The following is a 25,627-nucleotide window of genomic DNA, read 5'->3' as shown; positions in this document are numbered from 1 at the left end:
TGGATAGCTTCAAGTGTATATTTGCACTGGAATTGCCAAAATTAGTTTTCAAAAGTCTTGCAATAATCTCACAGCAAGACAGTTTTGATGCAGAAATCCTGAAGGCAAAATACCAAAACCAGGCCACTTTGGCATTGGTTATTTCACTTTCTTCATTATTTTCTGTAGTGTGGCAAGATAACTTGTATATGTAACAACTCTGGCAGAAGGCACTAGTGTTCATAAAGAGGATTTTGAATCAGATCCTGTGTTTGTCATAATTTAGAATCATAGATTCATAGAATCGTTTGGTTTGGAGGGAACCTTTAGGGGCCATCTAGTCTATTCCTCCTGCAATGAGAAGGAACACACCTTTCAGTAGACCAGGCTGCTCAAAGCCCTGTACAGCCTGGACTTGAAACACTTGCAGGGATGAAGTGTCCATCACCTCCCTGGGCAACCTGTACCAGTGTTTTACCACCCTCACTGTAAAATACATCATCCTTATATCTAATCTGAATTGATCCTCTCTTAGTTTAGAACCATTACCTCTAAACAAACAGTTATAAATCAATATTGCTGTTTCTGTCATTGATGAGGACTGTGATGTGAGATTTCCTTTGCAGTCTGGCAAAGAGGGAACAAAAATTAGTAAATATGCTTACTTTCAGGTGGTGAGGTCAGTGACAACTTTGGTGAGATTGCTCTGAGCTGTGTTGTTGAAACAGTCCGGGAAGCTGATGCAGACACTGACATGCGCAGTAACTGTGGAGATATACCAAAAAAGTGGATAGCTGAGGTTCCAACTAACCCTTTTAGCCAGCCAAAAACTGTGAAAACAGAGACCAGAACTGCTCCCTGCAGTTTATATCTAAAAATGAAATTTCAGACTCAAGCCAGTTTTTTCAAAAGCGGCTGTGCTGGAGTGGGGAAGCCAGGTAATGTACGGGAGCCCCCACTGGTTGGTTGGAGGGTCAGGACTTCTGAGTAGACTTCTAAAGCTTTTACTCATAAGAAGCAGCTCTAAGGAGGGGTGAGTGGCAGGAGGCAAGTTTTCTACTGGGACACAGAGGGCTCTTCTGGATTAGCAGAAAGTGCACGTTCCCCAGCATGGGCTTGCAGCTGCAGGAGGGAAGCATTTTGGCTTTAGCTTCCTTTTTCCTCTGTAATAATCCTTTACCACTGTGCACAGGTTTTAGCTGTCACTGCTGCTGGTTCCTGCCCCTCATCCTGGCACTACCATCGATTGTCGCTACTGTTGACACTCACATGCCCTTTGATGAAGTGGCTGTCACAGCCCCCGTCCCTCTACACAGACCTGCTCCTATCTGAGACGTTCATTACTGTCGTTTGCCAAAAAGGTTTATGTAACAGATGTTGCAAAGCAAAGGCACAGAAGCACACACACAGACTCACACCCCATTATGGTGGGGGCTGTCAGAGTGACGGTGAAGGGAGGATGGTCCACAGGACTGGAGTAGCTCAGAGGCACAGCTGCGTCTGTTCAAAAAGCAACTAACGCCTCTCTGTGATTATGCTTTATTTTCAGCTTGTCATCATGGCTGGGACTGTTCTGCTCGCCTACTACTTTGAGTACACCGACACTTTTCAGGTGCATATCCAAGGTTTCTTTTGTCAGGATGGCAGTCTGATGAAACCCTACCCTGGGACAGAAGATGAGAGCTTCATTTCACCTCTTGTGCTATACTGTGTGCTGGCTTCAACTCCGACAGCTATTGTGAGTATAAGGAATTATTTGAATTCTCCATGAACCCTTTCATAAATAATAGCAATAGTCCTGTGATATCTTTGCCCCCTGTCCTCTCTATTGAGCTGTAATTAATTCACACTTAGCCAGATCTCTGTTTTGCCTCAGCCTAATATGATCTTCATCAGTTATCTCCAGAAGTAATTATTCTGAGCTAATCACAATGCAAGAGTGAGGGGTAGAGCTTGTTAAGCCTTGTACAATAGCTTGCTTCAGTGCTTAGTTGTGAATTGCCAGGGCTCCAGAGAGGCTCTAATGCAAAGTTTATGTATTACTGGAAATAAGAAAACATAAAACTGAAGTAAAACCCGGGTCAGACATGCAGTATATCCAGGATTATTTCCTGCTATATTAAAAGGACTGTTGAAGGGCTTTGAAAGGCTTGGATGAGCAGAAAGATGCTAAATACATGAATGCTATTTCCTTTCTATTTATAATCTCTATTTTTAGCAGTCACATCCACTAAAACTTTTTTTTACATGGTTTTCTTTACTGCCCAACCAGTAAGCTGCAATGTAGCCATTCTGTGCAGATGAAAATACTCAATTAGCTGAGTACATACAATTCCAAACAGATTATTGCAGTCAAGTGGTTAGCAAAACTTTGGCCCTCTTCTATTTTCTGTGCAGGTTGCAAATTTCACCAATTTTTTTTGCTGCATTTGTAATGACACTCATAAATTCCTATCAGACTTTATGGACTTTGTTTTATTTCTTTCCTTTTATTTCTTTGCTTTTAGTATTTCTTCTTGATATTATTTTGCTTTTCATCCCCTTCAAAAGTTGATTGAAGCTGTACCTGGCATATTTGCTTTTGAATGGTGAGTGCTTCACCACAGTCCATTTTAAGTTTTGTTCTGTAGTAATTTTAGTGCATGAAAGCATATTCTTTTCACATAATGTGGTAAGCGTGAAAGGGATCTGCAGAAGAGCCTATAGTTTTTGGTACAGGACACTTTCTGAAAGCAGATAGGAGTTTTGAAATGGATTACATCAAGAGTTTATGAAAATCCTCATTTTTTACTTTGATTTTACTTTGGGCAGCAGTGATAAATGATTCGCAAATGAAAAAAATAAATACTACATTTCTCCAACTCTCCCATAAACACAGTGCTATTGTTCAGGGACTTAGCTTTCACAGGCATTTTCTGTAAGGGTAGACGGTGTGTCACTATCACGCCTTCATTCTGTGACAGTGATATTAGTTTGTCCCTTGATTAACTGATTAACTGGCATTGGGTAATGAGTGTTGTTCTTTATTTGGATCTTCTGTTTAAATCCTTTCTCTGGCCAAGTTTCATGCCAGCCCTTACGGTTTTGCTCTGCCGGATCAGCATTTTCTTTCTTTTTAGTGACTGAAGAAGTTTTTCCTAATTACTCTTCTTTATGAAAAGCTGAGTTGGAGTCTTGACTTGGCAGTACTGGGTTAACAGTTGGACTTGATGGTCTTGAAGACCTTTTCCAACCTAAACAGTTCTATGATTCTATCAAGAGTACTGTTTTTGTAGTTTCCATAGCCCATATTAAACACAAAAAATGTAGTGAACATCAAATAAACTGTTTGGGTGCTGAAGAGACCTTCAGCTTAGTGCTGTGTGGAGATGGACTGTGTGAACTGTCTCATAAAATGCAAACTGTCCAGAAACGCTATCCTGGGTCCGTAAGTGTAGTTATTGCCCTGCATGGTTGGGTCCAATGCTGGGTATAGGCTGGTAAGCTCTGCTTCTTGGGTTGTGCTGTGCCGTTGCACTGGTACTGCTTCAGGACGTAGAGAGGACGTGGTCAGGGTCAGCACATGGCTCTTGGCACTGTGCTTCGTGGTGATCTCTGCATACAACCTCAAGGAGACAGCAGATCAGACTTTCCTGGGAAAACATTTTTTATTTCCATTTTTGATGTAATATGTATTAATACATTATTCAATCAATTTTTTGCATTATTTGTATCATTGTATTGTGTTATTAATACATAGTGTAATTATTTAATGTCTTATTACTTTTGGGCTAATCTTCAACCAAAGCATATGTCAGAGGGATATTTTTCTGTCCTCCTGACTGGTGCTTATGAGAATGTTTTAATAGGAGTAACTTCACTTTATTCCTCATTCCCATCTTCTTCTGAGAGACATTGCTCTCCTTGCAGGGTGATTTCAGACCTTTGCTTCAGCTTGTAGCTGACTCTGCAGACTGAGTTTTGGCAATGATCATTAATAAAAAGCTTATAAATGAGACAGAAGGTGAGCTCAGATTCTCCCTGAACTCCGTCCTTTTATTACCCTGCTGGTTAGTCCATTCAGAGTGTGAGTATCCTCAGCTGTCCTTCTATACCCAGATGGGTGCTGCCTGTCATTCAGGCTGCCCACAGTCTGGGGCGAGATGTTTGATCCAGTTGAGTCTCCCAGGGATTTCAGTGAAAGGAGCAAATGCAGCCATTTCTACTTACACTGTGAGAATTACACTCTCTCAAAAAAAACTTCCAAAAAACCTCCACACAAGCAAAAGAACCCACACAGCTGTGCTTCATGGGAGGGGAGCCTTGTGTACATTTACTGTGGATTAAGTTGTAGCTTCCCTCCCTACATTCTGCAGCTCCACCATGAGGACATGATTTAAGTCAAAGGCAATGCCAGTTCCTCCTTAAAATTACTTGTTTCTCCTCTGCACAACACTTTTTGCTTCGTTTTCTGATGGCAAGCCAGTTGATTTGGCTGGGAGGATTTGCAGTAGCAAACCTGATCTCTCTGTGTTGCCTTCATATTACCACTGTCCTGACATCTCATGATTCCAACAGTTTACTGAAATGGGTGGAACCAGCAGCAAGGAGGTACTAGCTCATGGTACCAGCTAAAACTGGAGAAGATATCCTGGTAGTCTGTACAAGCTCCCTCATCTGAGGCACAAGCAGTGTTTAAGTGCAGTCCTGTGTGCACAGCTCTAGGGAGAACTCAAGCCATGATTTTCAGCATAGCTGTGAGGTGTTTATAATGCTTGCAAGTCAAAAGGGAACATCTTTGTGAACTTAATGGAATATCTCTGTGTCTCTGTCATTTGGCTGTGACAGTGTGCATGAGGAAAATGATTGCATGTGTTTTATTTCTGACAGCACTTTTCAGAAGTGCTGCTGTAGGTTGGTACCACTGTATGTGCATTTCCCTGCACTTCTAGTGGCAAAATAAATGAGACTGGCCTGGTTTTGTGCAGTTTTATTCATTGTTTTTGAAACACTGCCCTAAAAATATTCTGGGATGGCTCTACCACATTCATTAGTGTCCCTCAAGACTAGTTTTCCCTGCTAAGAGGTTACTGTAAAGCAGCCAATTCCCCAGTTGGTACTAAACAATCCTTATAGAGTTCAGCACTGTGCCTACTGTGTTCTATCCAGTGTGATTTGTCTGCCCACCCAAGAGAAGCAGAGAGGCTTGGGAACAGAACCATTTCACTGAAATGAACACTGAACAGCAGCAGGAAGCTTCAAGGGCACTGTTCTTTGTTACCTGAAAGTGCAATAGTAAGTGCCACTACTGTTTTCATGCAATCTTCAGTTTCTTTCCTTTGGTTGGAAGCGGCAGCCTACATGTAATCATTAACCAACCAGTGCTATTAATTTGTGCAAAGGATTATTTGTTTTCAGATAATGCTGGCATCAGTCAAACTGAACCAGTCTGATTATTAATTAGAAGCTGAATTACAGTGGTGATCTGAAGCAGGAGGAAATTGTTCAAACTTCCCTTTCTACAATCTGCACATACTTTTAAAGCTTTGAAAATATCATTCTTCTAGATGGTTTTCCTATTCTGTCTTGATTCCTTGGCTTTGGTTTACTATAGCCGTGTTACTACAGTGATTTATTTCTGTAAGGGAAGCCAGGGAATTGCTGCCTGTCTTGGCTGATTCCCCAGTGGCTGCTCTGCAGCAGATGCCAGGAAAACCAAGAGTGTCTGACACAGCTCAGAGCACTGTTACAGCAGCTTCTTCCAAGCTCTTTCAGGCAGGAATCTTAGGTTCTGCTGGTGGTGGTGCTTTCAGAAGGCACAGCCTGCTGTGCTACACATAACCTGCTGCCCATCACACTTCTCCCCTGTGCTGGCACAGCAGGCTGTGTCCTCTGCCAGTGGTGACTTGGTTCCCTCTTTTTGAGGCTTGCCAGGGCTCAGGTCATGAGGTGGTGAATGACAAGCTGGGCTACAAAAGGGTAATGCAAAGGTGTGCCCAATACCCTGTGTTCATATCCTGGCATTTGCACACTATTCTGGAGAAATAATAAATACACTTTGTTGGTGTATTTATTGGTTTGGTGTAACACTTTCTGGCATTTCTAATGACAGTGTCTCTGGCAGCTTGTAGTGGTCCTGGCCACACACCAGTTTGTGAAAAGCAGTGTAGAGGTGTGGGAAATCTCTTCATTAGAACTTCAGTGTAATTCTTGTAGACAATTTTACCACAGTAAATTAGTTTTTTGAGAATAAGAAGAAGACAGGTTTGGGTTTTGAGCAGGCTAGAATATAAATTGTGGATTTCAACCCTTTTGACATGAAATTAAAAACCAAAAACAAACCCAAAAAAACCAATTTCCTTGTTCTGCAAAATAACTTGTAACTGTTCTTTGTTATTGTTTTCATTCAACAACAACAACTACCCACTCAAAACCAGAATGAGATAAGTAATTGAATGCAGATTGAACCAACTGTCTCCTTGGAAGATGAAGGGTGAGCTGGCATTACAACATTCACCTGAAGATACTGCTTCATTTCCTTCTATAGTTCTGTAAAATACAACATTGATTCTTGGGGCTAGAGAAGACCTGTTGAGAGGGTGATGGCAAAGACAAGAGAGTGTCTGAGAAAGCTCTTAGCTATCCCTCTATCAATAGTGATGTTATCAGGAAAACCTGTGCTCACCAAGGCAGGCTTGGTCAGGGCGATGTCTGTGGATCACAGCAGGAATACTGTGTCCTGGAGAGGCTGTTGAGGCAGTTCGCAGCCACCCATTGCCTTTTGAAGTACCTCTTCTCAATGCAAATGTTACTAAGTGTTTGCTGCCTCGATTTGTCCATGGAATTCATCTTCACAGTGTCAGTACTGGGTCCTGTAGATAGCAGGTAGGATGGCAGACCAGTATTCCTCAGGGCCTAAGGCTAAATGTGAAGGAGATTTGAGGAATTAAGGAACTCACAGCAGTGAGTAAAATTCAGTGTGAGTCATGTTCTTAGTGGGGACTGTGAAGAAGAGGGAGACAGACTGTTCAGATCACAAGAGGCAACCCTGCAGTGGACATCAGTTGCAAAACCCAAAAACTGATTAAAAATTAGGAAAATTTTTGCCTACCCAATGAGGGTAGGCAAACACTGAAGCAGAAGGTGTGGGTTCTCCATCCTTGAAGGCATTTGTAACGTGACCACTGCAGGCTGGGGTTGTGCTGGCCCTGCTTTGAGAAGGGTTAGACTGAGGGACCAGCTAAACCCCTGTGTGATTCTGTGCCTTCCGTGTGGCTTGTGAAAATATTTAGCTATTTAACTAATGACAGATCAATGGAGACATGAGCTCCTATGTAGAGCCAGAAGAGCATCTCTCTCCCGACTGCGGCTGTGCTGATGCAGACCTTGGAGACACTGCGATGCAAAAGGGCAGAACTGCTTTTGGCCCACTACAGGCCAGTGCTTGATGAAACACCCACTGGAGCACTTTGCAAAGGTCACCTTTTGGTGAAGAGGCCTGCTTTTCCCAGGGAGAGTGTGTGTAATCATTCTGAAACTGACTGATTGGGGTTGAGAGCCTCACAACCCTCATCTGCTGCTATTCTCTGTTTTTGAGCACTCAGTACGTAGCTTTTCTCACAGCCAGTGCCTTCCTCAGATCTGCTCCTCCCCTTGGCTGCTATTTGAATGTTGCAGAGTGATTAATTTCGTTCATTCTATTTGTGACATTAAAAATGCAGCCACACACATCCTTGTAGAGGATTCAGGAAATGTCACACAGGTTGCTGAGACCTGCCCAGAATGGAGAGTGATGATGTCCCAAGACCTAAGTTCAGTTTTGTTTGCTGCAGAGATTTTGTGTGTTACAGCATGTCCCTGCATGGGGTTTCCATGTAGAAAGTGGTATTAAGAATGACTGACGGTGTCACAAGAATACTGTTAGAGTAGACAAGCTGAAGGATTTAAAAACTTGGAAAAATCAGAATAATGTTAACTAAATGCATAGAACAGACAGATCACGTCTGCACTTCACATAATTCTCCCTAATGTGGGAACTCCATTGTCTTGCTGTGATGAGAAATGACATCAGCTGTACTTTTTCATGGAAAGCAGCAGAAGGATGTAACTTTCATAGGGAGACAGACTTCAGGCAGTCCCCAGCTGTGGGCACAACGGTGCCTCCCACATCTCTTCCATGCGCCTCCTTTATCCATGTGGAATTGCAGCTGAAATGAAAACTGTGGCAACTTTCACACAACCCCAGTGTTTGCTGAAAATGTGAAAAAATTACTAAAATAGTGTTTTCCCATTTGTCATCCCTGAGTGAGTGGACAGGAAGTAGGAGGGTGTGAGTTGCAGCTGCTGCCAGAAGCAATGTGGGACTGCCTGGAGGCACTCAGGGCAGTTTGACTAAGTTGCAGTGAATCTGTAGCGAGTTTTCAAAGGGAGCAGAATAGAGGTGAGGCTGGGGTGGTGTGACTGGAGCATAGGAGGAACCGTATTGTGGCACTGTACATGCACAGGAGTTTAGAGAAACATGACAAAGGAGAGAGATTTTGGCTCCTGGAGGAAAAGTAAGCCAAAGCATGTCAGGGGAGTGAAGCAGTGATGCAGTCCTCAGCTTTGCTAGAGTAGTGGAATTGAGTTACAATGCCAACGTCCTGAATGAGAAAAACTAGTAAAAAGAACAAAAGGGTTAAAGCTGGACCCATCCTTGGCTGTCAGCACAATCAGTTATTACTCATTAAGTTGAATATAACTCTTCAAGTTTGCCCCTGACCCTTACCCCAGTGCACAGTTCCTGCAGGAGGGCTGCTCCAGGACGCCACTCATCTGCAGCCTCCTCTTGGTTGTAACTCGGACACATTCTTGGATAGTTTATCTTAGTTTACCCTCAGAGAAACAGTTCTTCTTGATGTTTGCCTCAATTTTTTTTAGAATGCTGTTGTGCAAATGATCATTTGTGAGGTTATCAGAAAGTGCTATAGGAAAAGAAAATGTTCCCTGTCCCTTTAAAAGCAATAGTTCTGTTGTTTTGCTGATTCAGTTGATAATTAAATTAACAAACTGTTGCTAATCTGTACAGGAGTGTGGGGAGTATCAGGTGCTAAAGTTGTGCTGAGAATTTGATAGGGGAAGATGAGACATTTCACTCTCTGAAAATGTCAGTTCACAAGCTGAAGAACTATCATGGAAAAATGGCTTTTGAAGAGGAAAATGAGACAGGTCAGGAGAAGAAAGGAAATAAGTAGAGTGTACGCAGCAGAGATCTTTGAGAACTGAATGTTGAGGAGCAAGTATTTGGTGACACTGTCAGTAATGGGAGTAAGGCAGGGAAAATTGAAGAAGTTTTCTCAATGAAATCAGCAGTGGAAAAATGAGTGCTGGGTAGATAATTCGAATTCATACTGGGTTCTTTAGGGCATCATTGTAGTGTTTTTACCTGCTAGTAATGTGAAAGGGAATGTGAGCAAGAGTGTCCAAGCAATGTATCCTCAGTGTAGGTGAGCTGCTACTGCATTCAGGAAACAAAGAACAGAAACACATCCAGAGGCACTACCTTTGCTTCCCTATTACCTACATCATGCCAGACTGCAGATCACCTGTGCTTTCAATCCCCAACTGCCAGTGCAATTTTCCTGTCATTTCTACTGTCTAATTAAGCCAGTATGCTGCAGAAGCTCATTAACATTACATTGTTTTCCCAAACAGAAATAAAAGCAGTTTGCTTGCTGTTTTCTTTTTCCACCCATATCTGTCTACCTATATTTAGATTTCAGATTTAGAACTGAGTTGTAACCACTCCTGAAGCGCTGATTCTGTTTTGGCAGAAGCTAAGGTACTTAATAGTGCTGATGATTGATTCTGGGAGGCCAGCTGGATTACTTGACTGGACGTGGACTCTGCTCATGCAGAATCATCAGAGTTTAAATCATGAGAATCAGTGGAGTTACTTGACTTCAGAAATGCCTGGAGAAAAAAAAATACGAATTCTTTGAGGAGTTGTTCCGACCCTGTTCAACTGCACACAGCTAGATTAGCTATCAGAGTCAGGTGTCCAATCTCCCACAGCAAAGCTCACTTTCTAGAGCCCACATTAAATGTACAAGGAAACCAAATCTGCAAATCCCAGCAACTAAATTCAGTGCCAGAGACAGCACCACAAGAAAGTCCGGTTATGTTGAATCACCTTACTTCACCCCACAAATATAGCATTATTGCCATACACCTAAACTCTGTATTAAAGCAAAGGCAGTATTCACTAAAAAAAAAAATCACATTTTGATATATGCTATAGGAAATGTGGGATAACTCTGCTTAAATCAGTGGAATGGAATTGAGCAGATTTATAGCCTGGCAAAATTTACTCCTAAATGTAAGTGGAACTAATCTATCCACATGGGAGTTGCTAGGAGTATGCCAGACAGCTAGATTTACAGAAACAAAGATGGATATTGAAGCAGGTGAATAATGTTTTAACTTCTGATGCAAAAGAACTTTAAAAAATGGATGTATTGTTACAGGAGGACTATTAGTATGTTTTATACCTAAGCCTCTCTTACTTAAAAAGTTCAGGGTTTAATTTTAAAGTCTAGTGACCCCTGCCTTCATAGAGCAGAAATTCCTCAGGTTGTGAGTTGTCTCTCAATGCGTATGTACAGCCCCAGGCAGACAGAGATCCAAAGCATTAATTCAAACTTCTGAACCTTATTGTACTTCAAATAACAAACGTTTTGAAACAGTGTCACTTTTAAACTGCTTTAGTGCAGATGGTCTTTTTCTTAATTCCCAGCCCTGTCGTTAGTGAGCTGAGCTTATTGAACTGCTTGCCAATTCTGTTAAGAGCAGATGGAGTGAAACAGGATAAAGGCAATATTTCAGTGCAGCTCCCAAGCGCTGCCCCCCCCAGATGCCATTATCGACATGCATTTTAGAGCTCCACATCTCTCCTCATCAGCAGTCAGAATTATAAAGAGGTTAAGCATACTTGCCTTGAATGTCAGCAATCAATAAGGATGCTCATTTGGCTTAATAAGGATAAATTGTTGTCCTTGAAACAACATACCATTCCAGCAGTCAAAGTGAACTAAAGTGACTTCCTTGATGTTTACACTAACTCTGGGTGTCTGTGTCAGTGTGTGTGTGTGTGTGTGTGTGTGTGTGTGTGTGTGTGCTGATGTATGTATGTTGTTTTGTTGTTCTCTGGCTGTTCCCTAGCACTATGGATTCCTCTTGTGTGTGTCCCATAATAATGTCTTAAATTAATTATTTTGAGTGTTCCCCTTTAAAAGCTCATTTCTTCTACTTCAGGCTTTTCTTTTAAAGACTTTCATTACAAACTCTCGCTTTCTAAAAAGCTCCCAGTTTCCCCTTATAAAGCCTGCTGACAGAGCATGGTAGGTGATGTTTTCAGAAGTTCCTTCTGTGTGTGGACCATTGTTGCCTCTAAAGCCTGTGATTAAATTCAGTCTGGCTTTAGTGAGGGCAGATAGACCTCAGTGCAACAAAAGTAAATTAATTGTGAGTACTCAAAGAAATAGTGATACTACTCCTATGGGAAGCAGCTATTATTTTTAAAAGCATGAATGTTCTGATCATACAGAGATATGTAATACATAAGCATGGCTAACATAATGATAAATGGTTCCCTGGAGACTTAATTTTTGATAAACAAAACAGGACATCTAGTCAAATCTTATTCTTTCTCACAGCGTGTTAATACCAACAGTCCTTGCTTATTACCAACAATTCTTGTCTGTTATTATCGGGAGTCCTTGTTTTGGCTCCACAGCCATCCAGCTATCAGTGTTTGAGACATACCACTTTAGCCCCAATTTTGTTGTTTATAGGGTCTCAAGAGAGTTGGCTTTAATCATAATAATTTTCCCTCCTGGCTGCAATGAGTTGGCATCGTTCTTTAAGGTTCAACAACAAAAATATTATTCCACTTGGGTTGTTATTCAGACAAGAAAAGCAAGTTTCCAAGGCTGTTCATTAGAAAACAGGTGCTCATTAGATAGCACTAGTTCTTGAGAGCAGACGGTGTTTCTGATAAGCTCCAAACGGGCTTAGTCCAAGTACTGTTTGTCAAGGCTGAGGCCTAATGAGCATTTCTCAGTGAGAGTATAGTGTGGCCTGGGGAGGGGTGGGGGTGTGGGTCCCATGGCTAAAATCAGCTTCTCTGGGCCTCTGTGAGCACAAGAATGACCCTTTTCTTCTTTAGGAGCTGGGTCTATGTCAGTTCGCCTCGAGTAAGTGTGGCCTCACTGTGGAAGTGCAATGTCCCAAAGCCATATTGCTGTATAGCACTTTCTGTGGGCTGGAACTAGTCACCTGTGTTTTAATGTTTTGCTCATGTAATTTTTAACCTTCTGTCTCTCTCCCTTTCCTGGCAGATTTTTATTGGTGAGATATCCATGTATTTCATAAAGTCAACCCGAGAAACTCTAATTATTCAAGAGAAAACTATTTTGACTGGAGAATGCTGTTACCTGAACCCACTGCTCCGAAGAATAATACGTTTTATAGGTAAGAATCCTGATCACTGCAAGTTTAGTCCCTGCTTGCACCAAAACAGAACGAAACACACTGATAAATACATAAATACATATTAAGTACCTCACAAAATTAATTAAGCTGTGAAATCTTTGCAGGCATCTTCCACCTTAGAGGGATAGTCCCCTCAGGATTTCCAAGGTAATGTTCAAAATTTGCCATATCACGCTGTCTGGAGCTGGTTCATATCGTTTTCTGCTGAGCTTAATGCTTTTTCTAGACCCTTGAAGAAAGGTTATATCAATCAAATCCTTATATAAATAATCCCATCATTGCTAGTCTGTGTAAGCTACCCATTTTACTTACAAATTGGCCTTCACCAGCTCATCTATTTGGCATTTTTCTTTTCAGCTCTAATTTTAACATCCATAGCCCTGCCACATAATGTTCAGCTGAGCAGGGCAAAAAAGCTCAGAGCTCACTTCAAAACAATGTTATTATTTTCATTGTATTTGCTTCTTTTTAGAGCTTTCATGGAGTTAATTGCTGAGAAATGAAGTTCTGTCACTAAACCATTTGGAGGTTGCTTTATATGGTGCTTGAAAACCGCTTTACCTTCTTCATACTGTTGATCAGCAGTCTCAAGTTCATGCATGGAACTGACAGTCTTACCCTGCATTAGGGTTTTCGTCATTAGCAAATACATGCTGCAAAGGAGGAAGAACAATGGTTTTCCTTCTCCCTCTCTTACCTTTGTGCCTCCTGCTTTATAAATGGAAGGTAGGGAGGGAAATGTCCCTTCTGCCAACATTAGGGTGGAAGCAAACCACCTATGGTTTGTTAGTCAGGCCTGGATTGTGTGTTGGTGATGGAAACAAAAGACACAGGAATGCAGTTTAAAGTAAAATAGCCTTGAACTTCACATAACCTCTAGGATATATTGACAGATAGTGAACTGCTGTTAAGAGAGAAGCAGGGTACCAGAGTCCACTGGGATACTCAGGGCTGTTTTACTGTTCCAGCACATTTGGCATGTTGTAAAGCTCCAATCAAACACTCTTGCCTGTGGGTTCAGCCCTAAAAATATTTAGATCATGGAGGCTAAGCACTTGATCGGTATGTTTCCTTATTCACAAACATTCATACTATTGTTTCTCTTCCAGTGGAAGAGAAAAGGAGTAGCAATGGCACAGTGGATTCTGAGAGTTGTAGGATATGAACCATGCTAGAAAAGTCAATCTTGGCCTTGCAGCTATGTTTGTTTTCCTGAGAAAAATTAAGTTAGTATTATTAGAAATGGCTTAGTCTTTGTCTTGTCTTAAACTACACTGAATTTTTGCTTGTTTTCTTCTGAAACCTTCTCCCTGCCTCTGCAGTGAAATGAGAGAAGTAGAATTTGTTGAAAAGTGGATGAAATAATTTATGAAAGGAGCTGAAAATAACTGCATGCTTTTCATTTTGCATTTCACCTGCATTTTGAAAACATGGCATGGACTGAGCAGCTATACCCTGTGCTGGATGATCCAGGGAAATTAGCTCCTTACAGCTGCTTACTCTAAAAAGAGGCTTCCAGGGTGCTTGGCTCTGCAGAGATGACCAGGTTGCTTATACATGGATTTCTCTGTGTGTGTCTTCTCTTGCTAAACTTGAGGGCCAAAAGTTACAGAGCTGATTAAGTAGGATGTCTTCCAAGATACCTTAGTAAGCAGGGTGGCTTGTTGCAAAGAATTTTGCTCCCAGTTTAGTTTTGGTACTAATTCATTGAAATTCATCCATATCTGGTGATTTCTTTTGCCCAGATGTTTGAGCAAGTCTTGCTGAGCATCTGCAAAAAGTAGCAATGTAACTGCTTGGAATATTGCCTTAGAAGTCATTACAGTTGATATTACTGGAAAGGATGAGAAAAATCCTTTAATTTGTCTAGGTGCTTATGTGTCAGAAAAAATGAACAGTACTGTCTGACCCTACAAGGCACATCACGGACAACTTTTGAAAGTTGCTGTTCCCAAATTTTAGAAAGGCAAAGAGGCTTTTTCTCCCTCTATAACTTGGTAACTGGAGTTGCTGGGAAGAGATGGGGTTTCAAGAATAGTAGGCTAAATGTGCTTTCCCCAAAACAAGCAGGAAGTTGTAGATACTTCACTGAACATTCATTTAGATTTTATAAGGAAAGAGAAAGAAGAAGGGAAACTCCGAACTCTCTTTTGGTCTTGTGAAAGACAAGGACCCTTGTCATACTATCTCCATGGGATCTTTTGGATTTGGTTGCTAGACTTGAGCTTTTCTCCTCTTGCTTTTTCTTCATGTGTACAGAATTAAGCACTTTTTTACACTTTGATAGTGGAGCAAAACAAAAACCCTGCAACTCTTCTGGAATGTTATCAAAGCCCCATGTTTCTTTTTTGTGTTTTTATTCCTATCTTGCTTACTATGCTCTCTGTTCCTTCTCTCCTTGTTTTCCTCAAGGCCTCTGCAGATGATCATTTCGAACTGCCTCCCCTCCTGAGTTTAGTGGGGACCTTGAATGTTGAGCTTTGTATTAAATCCTTCTCTGGTTCTTTGTCCATGTGAAGCAGAAACACAGTTTCATCTTGCTTCCTGGCCCAGGCATGAATTCTGCATGTAAACTTTTGTGGGAAAGGGCTGCCTCTCACCTTGCTGCGGTGTTTGTCAAATCCTGTACTGCAGCCTAAATTGGTGAAATCTGCTGTGTTCCCTGTATTTAGAAAATCGGCTTCTTTATCACTGAAAAAAAGCTGGTTTAGCTTGGAAACATCAGACTTTGATGTATGTTGCAATTTGTTCCATCTTCGTCTTTGTCTTTTACAGCTGCTTCCGCAGACAATTTTTTTAAAAGATTTTCAGGTCAAACAAATGGTGTGCAATTGCTTTGGAGCATTTTTTTCTGAGATATTGGTGCTGCACTGCTTTTTTTAGTCACATCATTTCTCCTCCCTCCTCTCCCCACCCCTTGGGGCACTTTTATCATCAATTTTTGCTGCCAAAACTCGCTGTTCATGCATGGAACCTTTGAGAAACTAGAGTGCTTGTTTCTTGGGCCTCTGCTTCTTCTACCTCTCCCATCTTGAGCATTTTATAATTTTATTCATTCTGTCTTCCTGTACTTTTCCATTCATTACTTTGTTAACATCATGCCATCTTGCATTTGCTTCCATGTTCTACTTCATAGTTTGTATTACAAATGAAAGTTACAAAATATTTTAGCATTATTTAGTGAGTGGTTTCAGTCAAGTTTTTAGTCTGTTTATGTACAGCTGCTATCATACCCCCAGGATCACAGATTCAGACCTCCCTGACTCACTGTGGCAGAGTGACTATAGCACATATTGTTGCATTTCATTATATTAGGCTTGTAATCCACATGATTAAGTAGTCTACCTGCAAAGCCCTGATAACATGCAAGTAGCCTCTCTGTAGCTCAGATATGTAGAAATGCAATGTGCTTCATCAGTTTGTTACCAGAGGCTTTTACTTTGGATGTGCATAATTTGCAGTTAACAAATGGTGCAGATCAGCTTCTGTTGACAACTTAAAGCATGGTGACATCTCACAGTGGGCAGCTAAATAATGAAATTAGGGCTTTATTTCAGTAAATTAAGGCTTTAGTTCAGCAGATAGAGGTTTACAAGACCTACACACACATTGAGTTTATTGTATGAGGACAGATAAACTGATGCTCTGAATTGACAGAGCTCTGATGTCGATTCCTTGAACAGCTGCAGGACCCAGCTTGCCTGACATTATCCTTCTGTCTGGCTTGGATCTGAGATTCGCCGTGAAACCATGCATATTCTGTTATTATCTGGCTGCTTTTCTGCAGGACTCAAGCTATATTTGGGTTTGTTGCCCCTAACCTAAACTGCTCAACAGCTCGAACTCCTGGAGGTCTCTTTTCTTATCACTGAAGAACATCCACAACGAGAAGCAGGTCACTGTGCTGGGGACAGATCGACCCTTTGTGTTCCCTTTTATGCCAGGCTCTGAGTTGGCAGCTGTCTAGATGAAAAACGATAGTTGTGAAAGCAGCGAGGAAGGAGGATATCCTGTACATCTCTCAGGAGAAGTCTTGAGGCTCCAAAGTTTTTTGTACTGAGAACTGAATTTCTGCTGATGTGCTCAGACCATATGTCTTCCTTTTTATATCTGGAGGGAACAGTGTTCAGGCAGGACACTCACAGGTGAAGCAGGCAGATCCAAGAGGCAGTAGATGCCTGGAGCTTTGTGAAGTCTTCACTAGGAGATCAAAGCCAATCCCATGATTGGGTGATGAGAGCTCAGAAGGTTGATGTTGAGCCTGTTCCTGGTGTCATGGCAACAGGACAATAAATTTCCCTGCAACCCCCATCTCTGCAGTTGTAAAATGGATTAATGATACAGGTCTCCTTTAACAACACTCTTTAAGATATAATGGATGAGTGATGGTTTAGCAGAGTCTTAATCACGGGACTATAAATGTATGGCTTTATTGGATGCACAGGATTCTCAGAGCAAAATGTTCAGAGATGGGCTGAGAATCAGCATTCCCATAGAGCCCTGAGTCCTTCCAGGGACACTTCCCACTGAAACTCTAATCTGCTTTAAAAAACGTAGGGATAGAAAAGGAATTAGGGGAGTATGAGTGTGCATGTGTAATATGAATATTTTCTGAGCTAATAAGGTTGAGAATTACAAATTCAGGTAATTGACTGGGCACTGGGAGAGAAGAGTGCCTAAATAAATATCCTTGTTTGAAGACATGATGATAGGTTAACGAAGAGCTCAGCTTCTGATGTCTCATGAGCCCTTCAATGAATTGTTTCTTTTGTCACTTATGGGTTTCGTGGATTTTCTATCATAGGGCCTTCTACCTCCTGGTTCTCATTTCCACCCACTGGCTTCTTACTTGTCTTTTCCCTGTGTCATTTCAGCTGCTCTTCTACAAGTTCCAAGGGGTTTTGCTGATGATTTTTTGTAGTTGTTTTGGTGATAGTGAAGGATTTTTTTTCCAAATCAGTGTCATTTTAAATGCCTCTAATAGCAAGAGTTTCCATGGAGTCAACTAGCAGCTGCAGTGACTGATATTAGATAATTCAAGGTGGAAGAAGAGAGCCTGAGCATGAATTGCAGGGAGGAGACAGGGTTGTACTGAATGTGCGAGAAGAGTTGTATTCTTCTTCAGGGCAAGTGCCTCTGTTGGCAAAAGCAATAGAGGTGGCAACACGGACGAACAACCACACAAAGAGTTTGATAGGAGATAGAACATAAGAGTAGAATATGGGTGAGAGTCCAGAAAGCGTGGGTTCATGGAGGACAGTCATTTAGGAGGATGTGTAAGTAGAGAAATTAAAAATTAAGCATTCAAAATTGAAGCTGCCAGATACTCAGATTCTTCTGCCAAGGCAAGTGTGAGAGGTGAGATGGATCTGGAAAGTCAAGCTTCACGTTGTCCATCCTTGGCATTTTTCAACAGGCTTCTCCTTCTTTCTTTTTCTTTTGATTTGCACATTTAGTTTGTCTAAGGTCTTTGTCACTGGACGCAAAGACATGTTCAAATCTAATCCTCAGTTCCTTCTTCTTGGACTCTGGAGCAGGAAGTATAGCCTACCCCTCTATCTCTGGCCTAAACTAGTATCTCTCTGTTCCATTCTGCTTACTGTTTTGTCTTCTAGCATCCTTCTCCTGACTGCTCCTGAGATGCACAAACACAGGTGAGGGTCACGTCCTGACAAAAAACCACGGAAGCCCTTCCAAACATAGCTTCTGCTCCTTCTTTAAGGCCTCTTTTTGCAGCCAGACAATGTGACACATGTGGCTGAGGGCAGAGAGTGGCTTTATGTAAATGCAATTAACCTCCATCCCTTCTGCTAGTAAGCAGCTGTAGGTCTGCTTCCCATGTGGCTTGCACTGTTCTCATCTTTTCTCAGCGTATGCTAAGTTCTGCACTGAAGTTCATTCCCAGGTTTTCTGGCCCAGAGTGAGCTTAATGAGATAAATCTCTTGCTCCTGATCAGGATGGCACCACCTCCTATTACAGCTGAGTGTCAAAGTCTGGAAGAGGTACATGTTGTCCCATTCTCTCTCTCTGGCATTATATCAAGGACTTCAGCTGACCCTGAAGAGCCAGGGCTGGTTGCCTTCCCTGTGAAGCCTTTCAGCAGCAATTTGTCTGCCTCTAAAAACCTGGCACTCAAATCACTGTGTTTTTTGTGCTCTAGTCAGTTAGCTGAGCTGCTGCAGGTCATTGAACAAATCCATTGAACAGATGGATTCTTGAGGTACAAAAAACATCGGGGGACTGTCTGCCCCTGCTCAGGCTTGCTGGTGTTACAGCCTTTAAATCAGTTACAGCCAGCCCTACCTCCAAGTCTCTAGAGATGATGTGGAGTGTAATCCACCCTGCAAGGGTGACATTCCTGCCAGCTGAATTCACTGGTGCACATGGCTGTGGTTCTCATGAAGCATAGTCTGGGAGACCTGCAAGAGAGGAGTTACAGTAATCAATATGCACCACACTCAGAACGCGATAAAGGTTTCAGCTGTGGCATGCTCTGCTCTTCTGTGGACTGCTGCAGGCCTCAGCAGCTGACTCGTTGAGTTCTGTGCTACCAAATACTGAGGAAATGCAGGTGTTGAAGCTTTCTTTTTTTAATGGAGCAAAACACTGGACCACCTTTGTACCTGTACACTGCCTAGGGATTTAGATAATTTTGTGAAGCCTCTGAGCTTTTTCTGAAACACCTTGTTTCTTGGCTTGTACTCACTTGATAAATACCCTGGGCCAGACTGCCTGGCACGTAAATTTCCTCTAACTATTGTAAAAGGCTGTGTAATAATCCCCACTACATTCCTTCTAATTTGCATGGCACATCAGAAAGATGCCATTTAAGGCAAGCTGTGCCAAAAAAAAAAAAAAAATTTAACAAAGAGCTGTATATAGAACAAGATTCATCTTTGTCATAACTTCAGCTGTTTCTCCAGGCTGAAAAGATACCCTACTACCTTTTTCCTTTGTACTTGATTGTGTACTGACTAATGTAGATGATAAGTTCCTGCCAGCTGTGGAAAACCATGGATTTAAAATATTAACACAGGGATAAAGGAAATAAAGGAGCAGTGTCAGTGCTCTCTCCTTTTAAACACAGACACTTAGTAGGATAAACAGGAGGAAAACTGTCACACCATTAAAAAGACAGGAGTCAGTCCTGCAGTCTAGAACCAGAGGAGGGCAGCCTCCTCCTTTGACCACTGCTGTTTTGAATCCATGCTCACAAATCAGTTCGGTAATAATAAATAAATTCACATAAAGAATACACTCAGCCCCCCAGAATCATCTTCACTGTGGTGATGCTCCATCCTAACCTTGGGGAAGGATGGTGAGGATGAACAGCTCCACAGTCCTGCAGCCCCCTCGGCTGCTTCCCAAGGACAGGGCTCTTCCCATCATTACCCAGGGAAGGATCTATGTTACAGAGACACCACACCATCTCTCTGAATGACTGGCACAGGCAAGCCTCACTCTAACACTCACACAAATCCATTTTAGATAGTTTTAGTTTATGTTACTGCATTATCTTGCTGACTCTCTGATATTTTTTGTATCTCAGGCTATAGCTGTCCTATTTTCTTTTTCTAACTCAGTATATATAAGCAGTGAAGGTGTAACAATCATGGTGGTGCCAGCTTTTAAGATTTTACCACAGCTCTCTTGGATGTTTTCCCTGGAGCTCCAGCTCTTGGTCATACTTAAATACATAGCAATCTCAACTAATTTATAATTTAAATTACTTTTGCTTACACAGTTACAGGAGGGAGAAAGCAAAAATACGTGACTCTCAATATTCCCACACCAGAAGCAATTATTTAGTTTTTCTACGTTTTTGTGACACTTTAATTAACCTTAGCGATGAGAAGGGGAAAAGGAGAGCTGATTTAATCTTTCAGAACATTTGGGTTTGGTATTTCTGCAGATGTGCTGTTCTTTTCCTTTGGTATGTGGGCAGTACATGCATGTGAAAGATCCTCATATATGTTCATAGCAGCTGTAGCAGGTATTGATAACACTCATGAGGAGTCAGTGGAGGATGCGACAACTGCAGTATTGATCAAGGGATGCTCCATAGCCCTGGAAATATGTTCTAGTGAATGCTTCATGCTGTAGGATTTGTGGTTATGTGCTCTTGGTGACATGAGCTGAACTGCAACTGTCTGGAAATGTCTTCCAGAGCAAAGCAATGGGTTGCTTCCAAAAGGACATGCCAAATCTTGCTAGATCAGAATCTTAATTTTTCAACATCAAGACAATGAACAGTCAAAATTCAGGAGGTACTTGACACTCGATAGTTGTGTTAGGTAAGTGCACTGTTGTGTCTCAGTACTACACTGCTCTTTCAGGTTCATAGATCTCATTTTTTGTCACAGCTCTGGTATGAATACACGATGTAACTCCTATTATGTCTCCCCCTCTCAGGTACCACGGTATTTTTAAAACTTGTTTGAATAATCACTGTTTTTAACTTTTCCTCACAGGAGTGTTTGCATTTGGACTTTTTGCCACTGACATCTTTGTAAACGCTGGCCAGGTTGTGACTGGGAACTTGGCTCCCTACTTCCTGACGGTGTGTAAACCCAACTACACTGGGAACGACTGCAGGGCACACCACCAGTTCATAAACAACGGCAACATCTGTACTGGGGATGTGGAGGTGATTGAAAAGGCAAGGAGATCCTTTCCATCCAAACATGCTGCTCTGAGCATCTACTCAGCTTTATACGCCACGGTGGGTGCCAGTGATGACTGCTGACTTCCATGAGAGGTTTCTGTATGTGCATCTAGATGGGCACGTTTTTCTTACGATGGATTTTTGGAGAAAAAGAGTGTTGTTTTGGGGGCTGCTTTTTTCTTTATCTGTAGGGGGAAACCGCCTTCTCTCTCTCATTTTACCAATCCTGGGGTAAGCAAATGAAGTGCTTATTGCTTTTGAGGCACTGCATATTCCAGAAGCATGAGGTCCTAAGCTTGTCTTTACTGCCGGTTTTCTCATTCAAGATCTTCTTCTGCCTGGCCCTCTCTGATGAGCATTAAAATGAAATTGATCCTTAAACAGCTTTTGGATTGCTACTTTTGCTCCTGTGCTTGTTGAACATTTAATATTTAAATTGTGTCACTTCAATGAGAGGCTGAACTTAGGCTGAATTTTGCTGCCCTTGTTTATGACCTGAAGGTCCTAATGAAAGTTAATGCCAGAATTTTGTTGTTATCACAGGGAATGCACCCCAGTTGACATATTGACAAGGTGATACCGCTGTACTGTAAGGAAGGAAACTTATCTGTCTTAAAAGGTCTCATGAGACAGATCGACTGCTCCTTTGTGTTCTCTGGTTAAAGTTTCTGTAATGCTGGCAAATCGATCCAAGAATCTTACTAACAACGCAGAAAATCTTGTTGGTTCTGCCATTAAGATCGAAGGGCTTAACCTGGTTCTGACTTAAAATGAATTAACCTAAGTCTTTTTTCCCCCAGTAGCCTGACCGAGTAGTGGCAGAGTCTGTCTGTAGGTCATCAGTATTTAAGAAAAGTGTTAAAATTACTAATGACAGGGTATTTACTGAATATTTTACCCTGTGCTCAGGGTAGCAGATGAATAAAACACCATATTATTACTGTAAGATGAAGAGTCCACCAGCTGCTGTTTCAGTATCCATCTATTTGCACTGAATGTTCTGTGATTAATGATGGAGATATAAACTGCAACTCCTTTGATCAGGATTTGTTGGAAACTGTGTGGAAAGCCTGTAACATTTTGTGCACATTACTTCTGAACAATATGCAGCCATGTGTGAAATACAATAAACTCGACATGGTTGTAGCAGCTGTTTGCATTATGATAAACTCAGAGGTAAAAGTTCCACGGTCAGGCTTGGTCCTGTTTCTGTCCTAGGCTAATTACACCTTTCACGGACTTTCCTTGCACATCCTCCCATGTTTCCTAGGTAGACAAGTCTTGTATAAGCAGGCTGACTTCTACAACGGAAGGGCAATGCTGCTTTTCCTTCCTGAGCTTAAGTCCCAGGTAGTTCAATGTTTCTGAGCTCTAGTCTTCCCCGAGTACCTGTGATGGGTCTGCATTTCTCCTCTCATGGGAAGATACCAAGAAGAGCCAGGACATGGAGCCATTTATGAGCCACAAGGTCATGAAAGTCTGCCCTTAGGGCATTTCAGCCTACAGTCCAATTTCAGCCCAGTTCTCTGCCTCTAGAACTAAAGGTGTTATCACTTGTCTTTTCTCTGCCTGTCAGTTGGGAATAATAACATGAGCATTACACAAGAAATGCATTGTTCAGACCTAGCTTTGCTTAATAACTGTGCTATGCACAATTTTTGGAGAAGTCTCTTGCTGATTCTAATATGCATGATAATGTGGGCTGCTGAACATGAAACACGGGGCATTTGCTTAGTAATAGGTGTATTTTGCTAAAGCTGAAGATTTGAGCCATGATGCAAGGAAAATAAAACAGCTTGAACGTGAGTAGGCAGGAGAATGGAATCAGCACGGACGTTGTCTGTCATTGTATGAATGTCTGTTGAGATCTGGGAGTCTCCTGCCATCACCAAACCTCAAGTGTGCTCTGCAGATGTTTCTGTGCTCATTTGTTCATTACTCTGCTACTGAAAGCACTCTCACTGTCATTGGTTTGCCTTTGTGGAGTTTTGGTGTGTTTGTTGTTTGGTTTTTTTTAAATAATCTGGGGTTTCTATTTAGTCATTAAGGCCTTTTTCTTTGTCACCTGTTAAGGAGGCTGAGGAGAACCCAGAGCATCACTTCTGTGTTCTCTGCAGGCAGAGGTGCATCTTGTATGCCTAAAGTAGGGGAAAGAGAAAATGGCTGCCAGCCCTGACTTCCGTACTTACAAAAAAAATTAAAATGGCATCTAATTAAACTTTATCAGTCTCCCAGATTTATCTCAGGAAGACATGGCAACCTCTGTACATAGTCCACTCTGCTGTGCACTTAGAAACATGATTTTGAGTTTCTTTTCCAAGGGAGAGGTTTTCTTCTTCTTTTCCAAGAAAAAGGTTTTTCTTTCCAAAAGAAAAGGGCTTTCTTTTTCTTTTCCAAGAAAAAGAGTCTTGGTTCCAGTCCAGCTGATGGGATGTCAGTCCTGGTTTCAGTGTCATTCCAGCTGCGTTGGTCTGGCCCGTGAGATGTTCAGGGCCCTGGGGGCACCACCCAGGCTTGGCATGATACCTTTTCATGGACAGGTTTCTCACTTTCTGTGTAAATTAGTTATTGTCCACAGTCTGTTCGTTTAGGTCTTTCTGGGACAGAGAGCTTTGGGGGTCTCTGATGGTCTTAATCCCACCCTATAGTCCATGCTCACTTCCTGCAACTTGTTCCTGTGCTTGTGCTGTACTTGTACTTTTTCCTCATGGAAAAATGCTGCCCTATCTCTGCCTGGCCCCCCTTCTCCAGCCATATATTGTTGTCACAGTGTCTTGATACCAACAATCCTTGGTTATTATCAAGAATTTCGTCTGTCATTACCAACAGTCCTGGGTTGGCTCCACAGCCATCCAGCTATCAGTGTTTGAGACATGGGCTGTTATTCAGGCAAAAAACCCAAGTTTCTAAGGCTGTTTATTAAAAAACAGGTGCTCATTAGACAGCACAAGTTCTTGGGAACAGTGTTTCTGATAAGCTCAGAGGGGCTTAGTCCAAGTGCTGTTCCTCAAGGCTGAGGCCTAACCAGCATTTCTCAGTGAGGGGGCTTTTGGGGTGGAAGCTGTGCCAGCACAATCCATCCCATGACTAAAGTCAGCTTCTCTGGGCCTCTACACCTGGACATGAAACTTAGAACATTTGAGAAATGCTGAATAGTAGAGAACACCACAGCAAATACCTTCAGCAGCCCAGGTCATTTGAAGGCCTTGGCATTTTGAGCAGCTGCACTGAGTCAAAGCAGTTGTCAAACAGCAGTTGTCAAGGGCTCTGCTTCTCTCTTATAGAAATCTCTGTGGTAAAAGGAAAGATTGTAAAGCTTGTAGGACAGGATTTTCTAGTATTGGTATGAAATCTTGAACTTTCTAAGGAAATTAAAACTGTCACAAATCTTCCCACTTTTTGCTGCAAGGACAAGACAGACTTCTTCCACTTTGCATTTCTCATTATAGATCTAACATACATTCTAAATATATGCATATATTTGTATATACACATAAGTATATATGGATGTCTATTTTAAACCTGTAAACAAAAAAGCCTCCTTGACTGTCCCTGCTTTTCTCTGTCTGAAAAAGATGGGAGAGGAATCACATGGGTTGAGTGCTCCTATCACACATTGAACATGGCTAAATACACTACTTGGGTGTATAAGAGCACAGCACCAATAAGAACACAGCAAAGAAGTTGAATAGATAATTTATATAGTTAAATAATGTGTAGTTTATTTTTTCATATTTTTTTATATTTACTTCACATCTTTTTATATTCACTTCTTTACTCCTCTCTGTTTCTGACATTTAGAGTTTCGTAAATAAATAATTTTGCTTTATATTTAGTGTTGTTGGAAATTTTCAGAAATACCTGCTGTGTGAAGGAGACTTCCACTGAGATTTTGGTCTCTTGCAGAAAGTTTTGAAACCACGCTCTAAACATGGGTAAACACACTGTGAGAATCCTAAAAAATATGTTGGCTGTAGGGAACCCAGACAATAAAAATCAAGCTTCATTGACTGGGACCTCTTACTGTAATGGAGAAGCTCTCCCAGTTATTTCTGAGCTCAGTGTGTGCTTTAGGATGAACTGGAGCCTACCTCCTGGGAAAACAGTTAGTCTTGTTTAAAATCCTCCTCATGAGGGTTTGGACAGATTTCCCTTGGCAATCTGTTCCCATGGTTAATTACCCTCATTGCTAAAAATGTTCTCTTTACTTTAAGTGTACATTTTCTTGCTGAGATGCGTGAAACTTCAATCACAGATACTTCCCATCTGTGACAAAGACAAGCCTCCCATGTGGGTAACCCAAAGATCCAGCTTTATCTCATACCTGTAAGGAAACAAGTGTGTGTGGGTTACTCTGTGTAGCTGCTGTTCACAGCTGGCACAGCAGGACTGTTTTTACTTTAAAGAGGTGGTGGATTTTCCTTTGGATGCTGTAAACTGCAGTGGTGCTTTGGTGGGGAATAGGAAAGCAA

General features: G+C 41.7%; 1 protein-coding gene and 1 long non-coding RNA gene across 5 annotated transcripts in view; one reads left to right on the top strand and one right to left on the bottom strand.

The window, feature by feature from the left end:
• Window positions 1–25,627, top strand: part of PLPPR1 (phospholipid phosphatase related 1) — a 130,343-nt gene that overhangs the window by 97,539 nt on the left and 7,177 nt on the right. For all 4 annotated transcript variants that reach the window (XM_032675821.1, XM_032675820.1, XM_032675822.1 and 1 more), the window contains exons 3-5: window positions 1,529–1,717; window positions 12,336–12,468; window positions 20,962–21,212. In XM_032675821.1, coding sequence (XP_032531712.1) covers window positions 1,529–1,717; window positions 12,336–12,468; window positions 20,962–21,212 — 573 coding nt within the window. The remainder of the gene's footprint in view (window positions 1–1,528; window positions 1,718–12,335; window positions 12,469–20,961; window positions 21,213–25,627) is intronic.
• Window positions 650–24,415, bottom strand: LOC116780619. Its single transcript, XR_004354539.1, has 3 exons — window positions 24,334–24,415; window positions 18,794–18,909; window positions 650–744 (listed from the first exon to the last, which is right to left on the bottom strand). It is a non-coding gene; the product is annotated as an uncharacterized LOC116780619 (long non-coding RNA).

Source organism: Chiroxiphia lanceolata, chromosome Z (assembly GCF_009829145.1).
Source record: "Chiroxiphia lanceolata isolate bChiLan1 chromosome Z, bChiLan1.pri, whole genome shotgun sequence".
Lineage (NCBI taxonomy): Eukaryota > Metazoa > Chordata > Aves > Passeriformes > Pipridae > Chiroxiphia > Chiroxiphia lanceolata.
The sequence above is the reverse complement of the archived record's forward strand: the minus strand, read 5'-3'. Positions and strand labels throughout refer to the sequence as shown.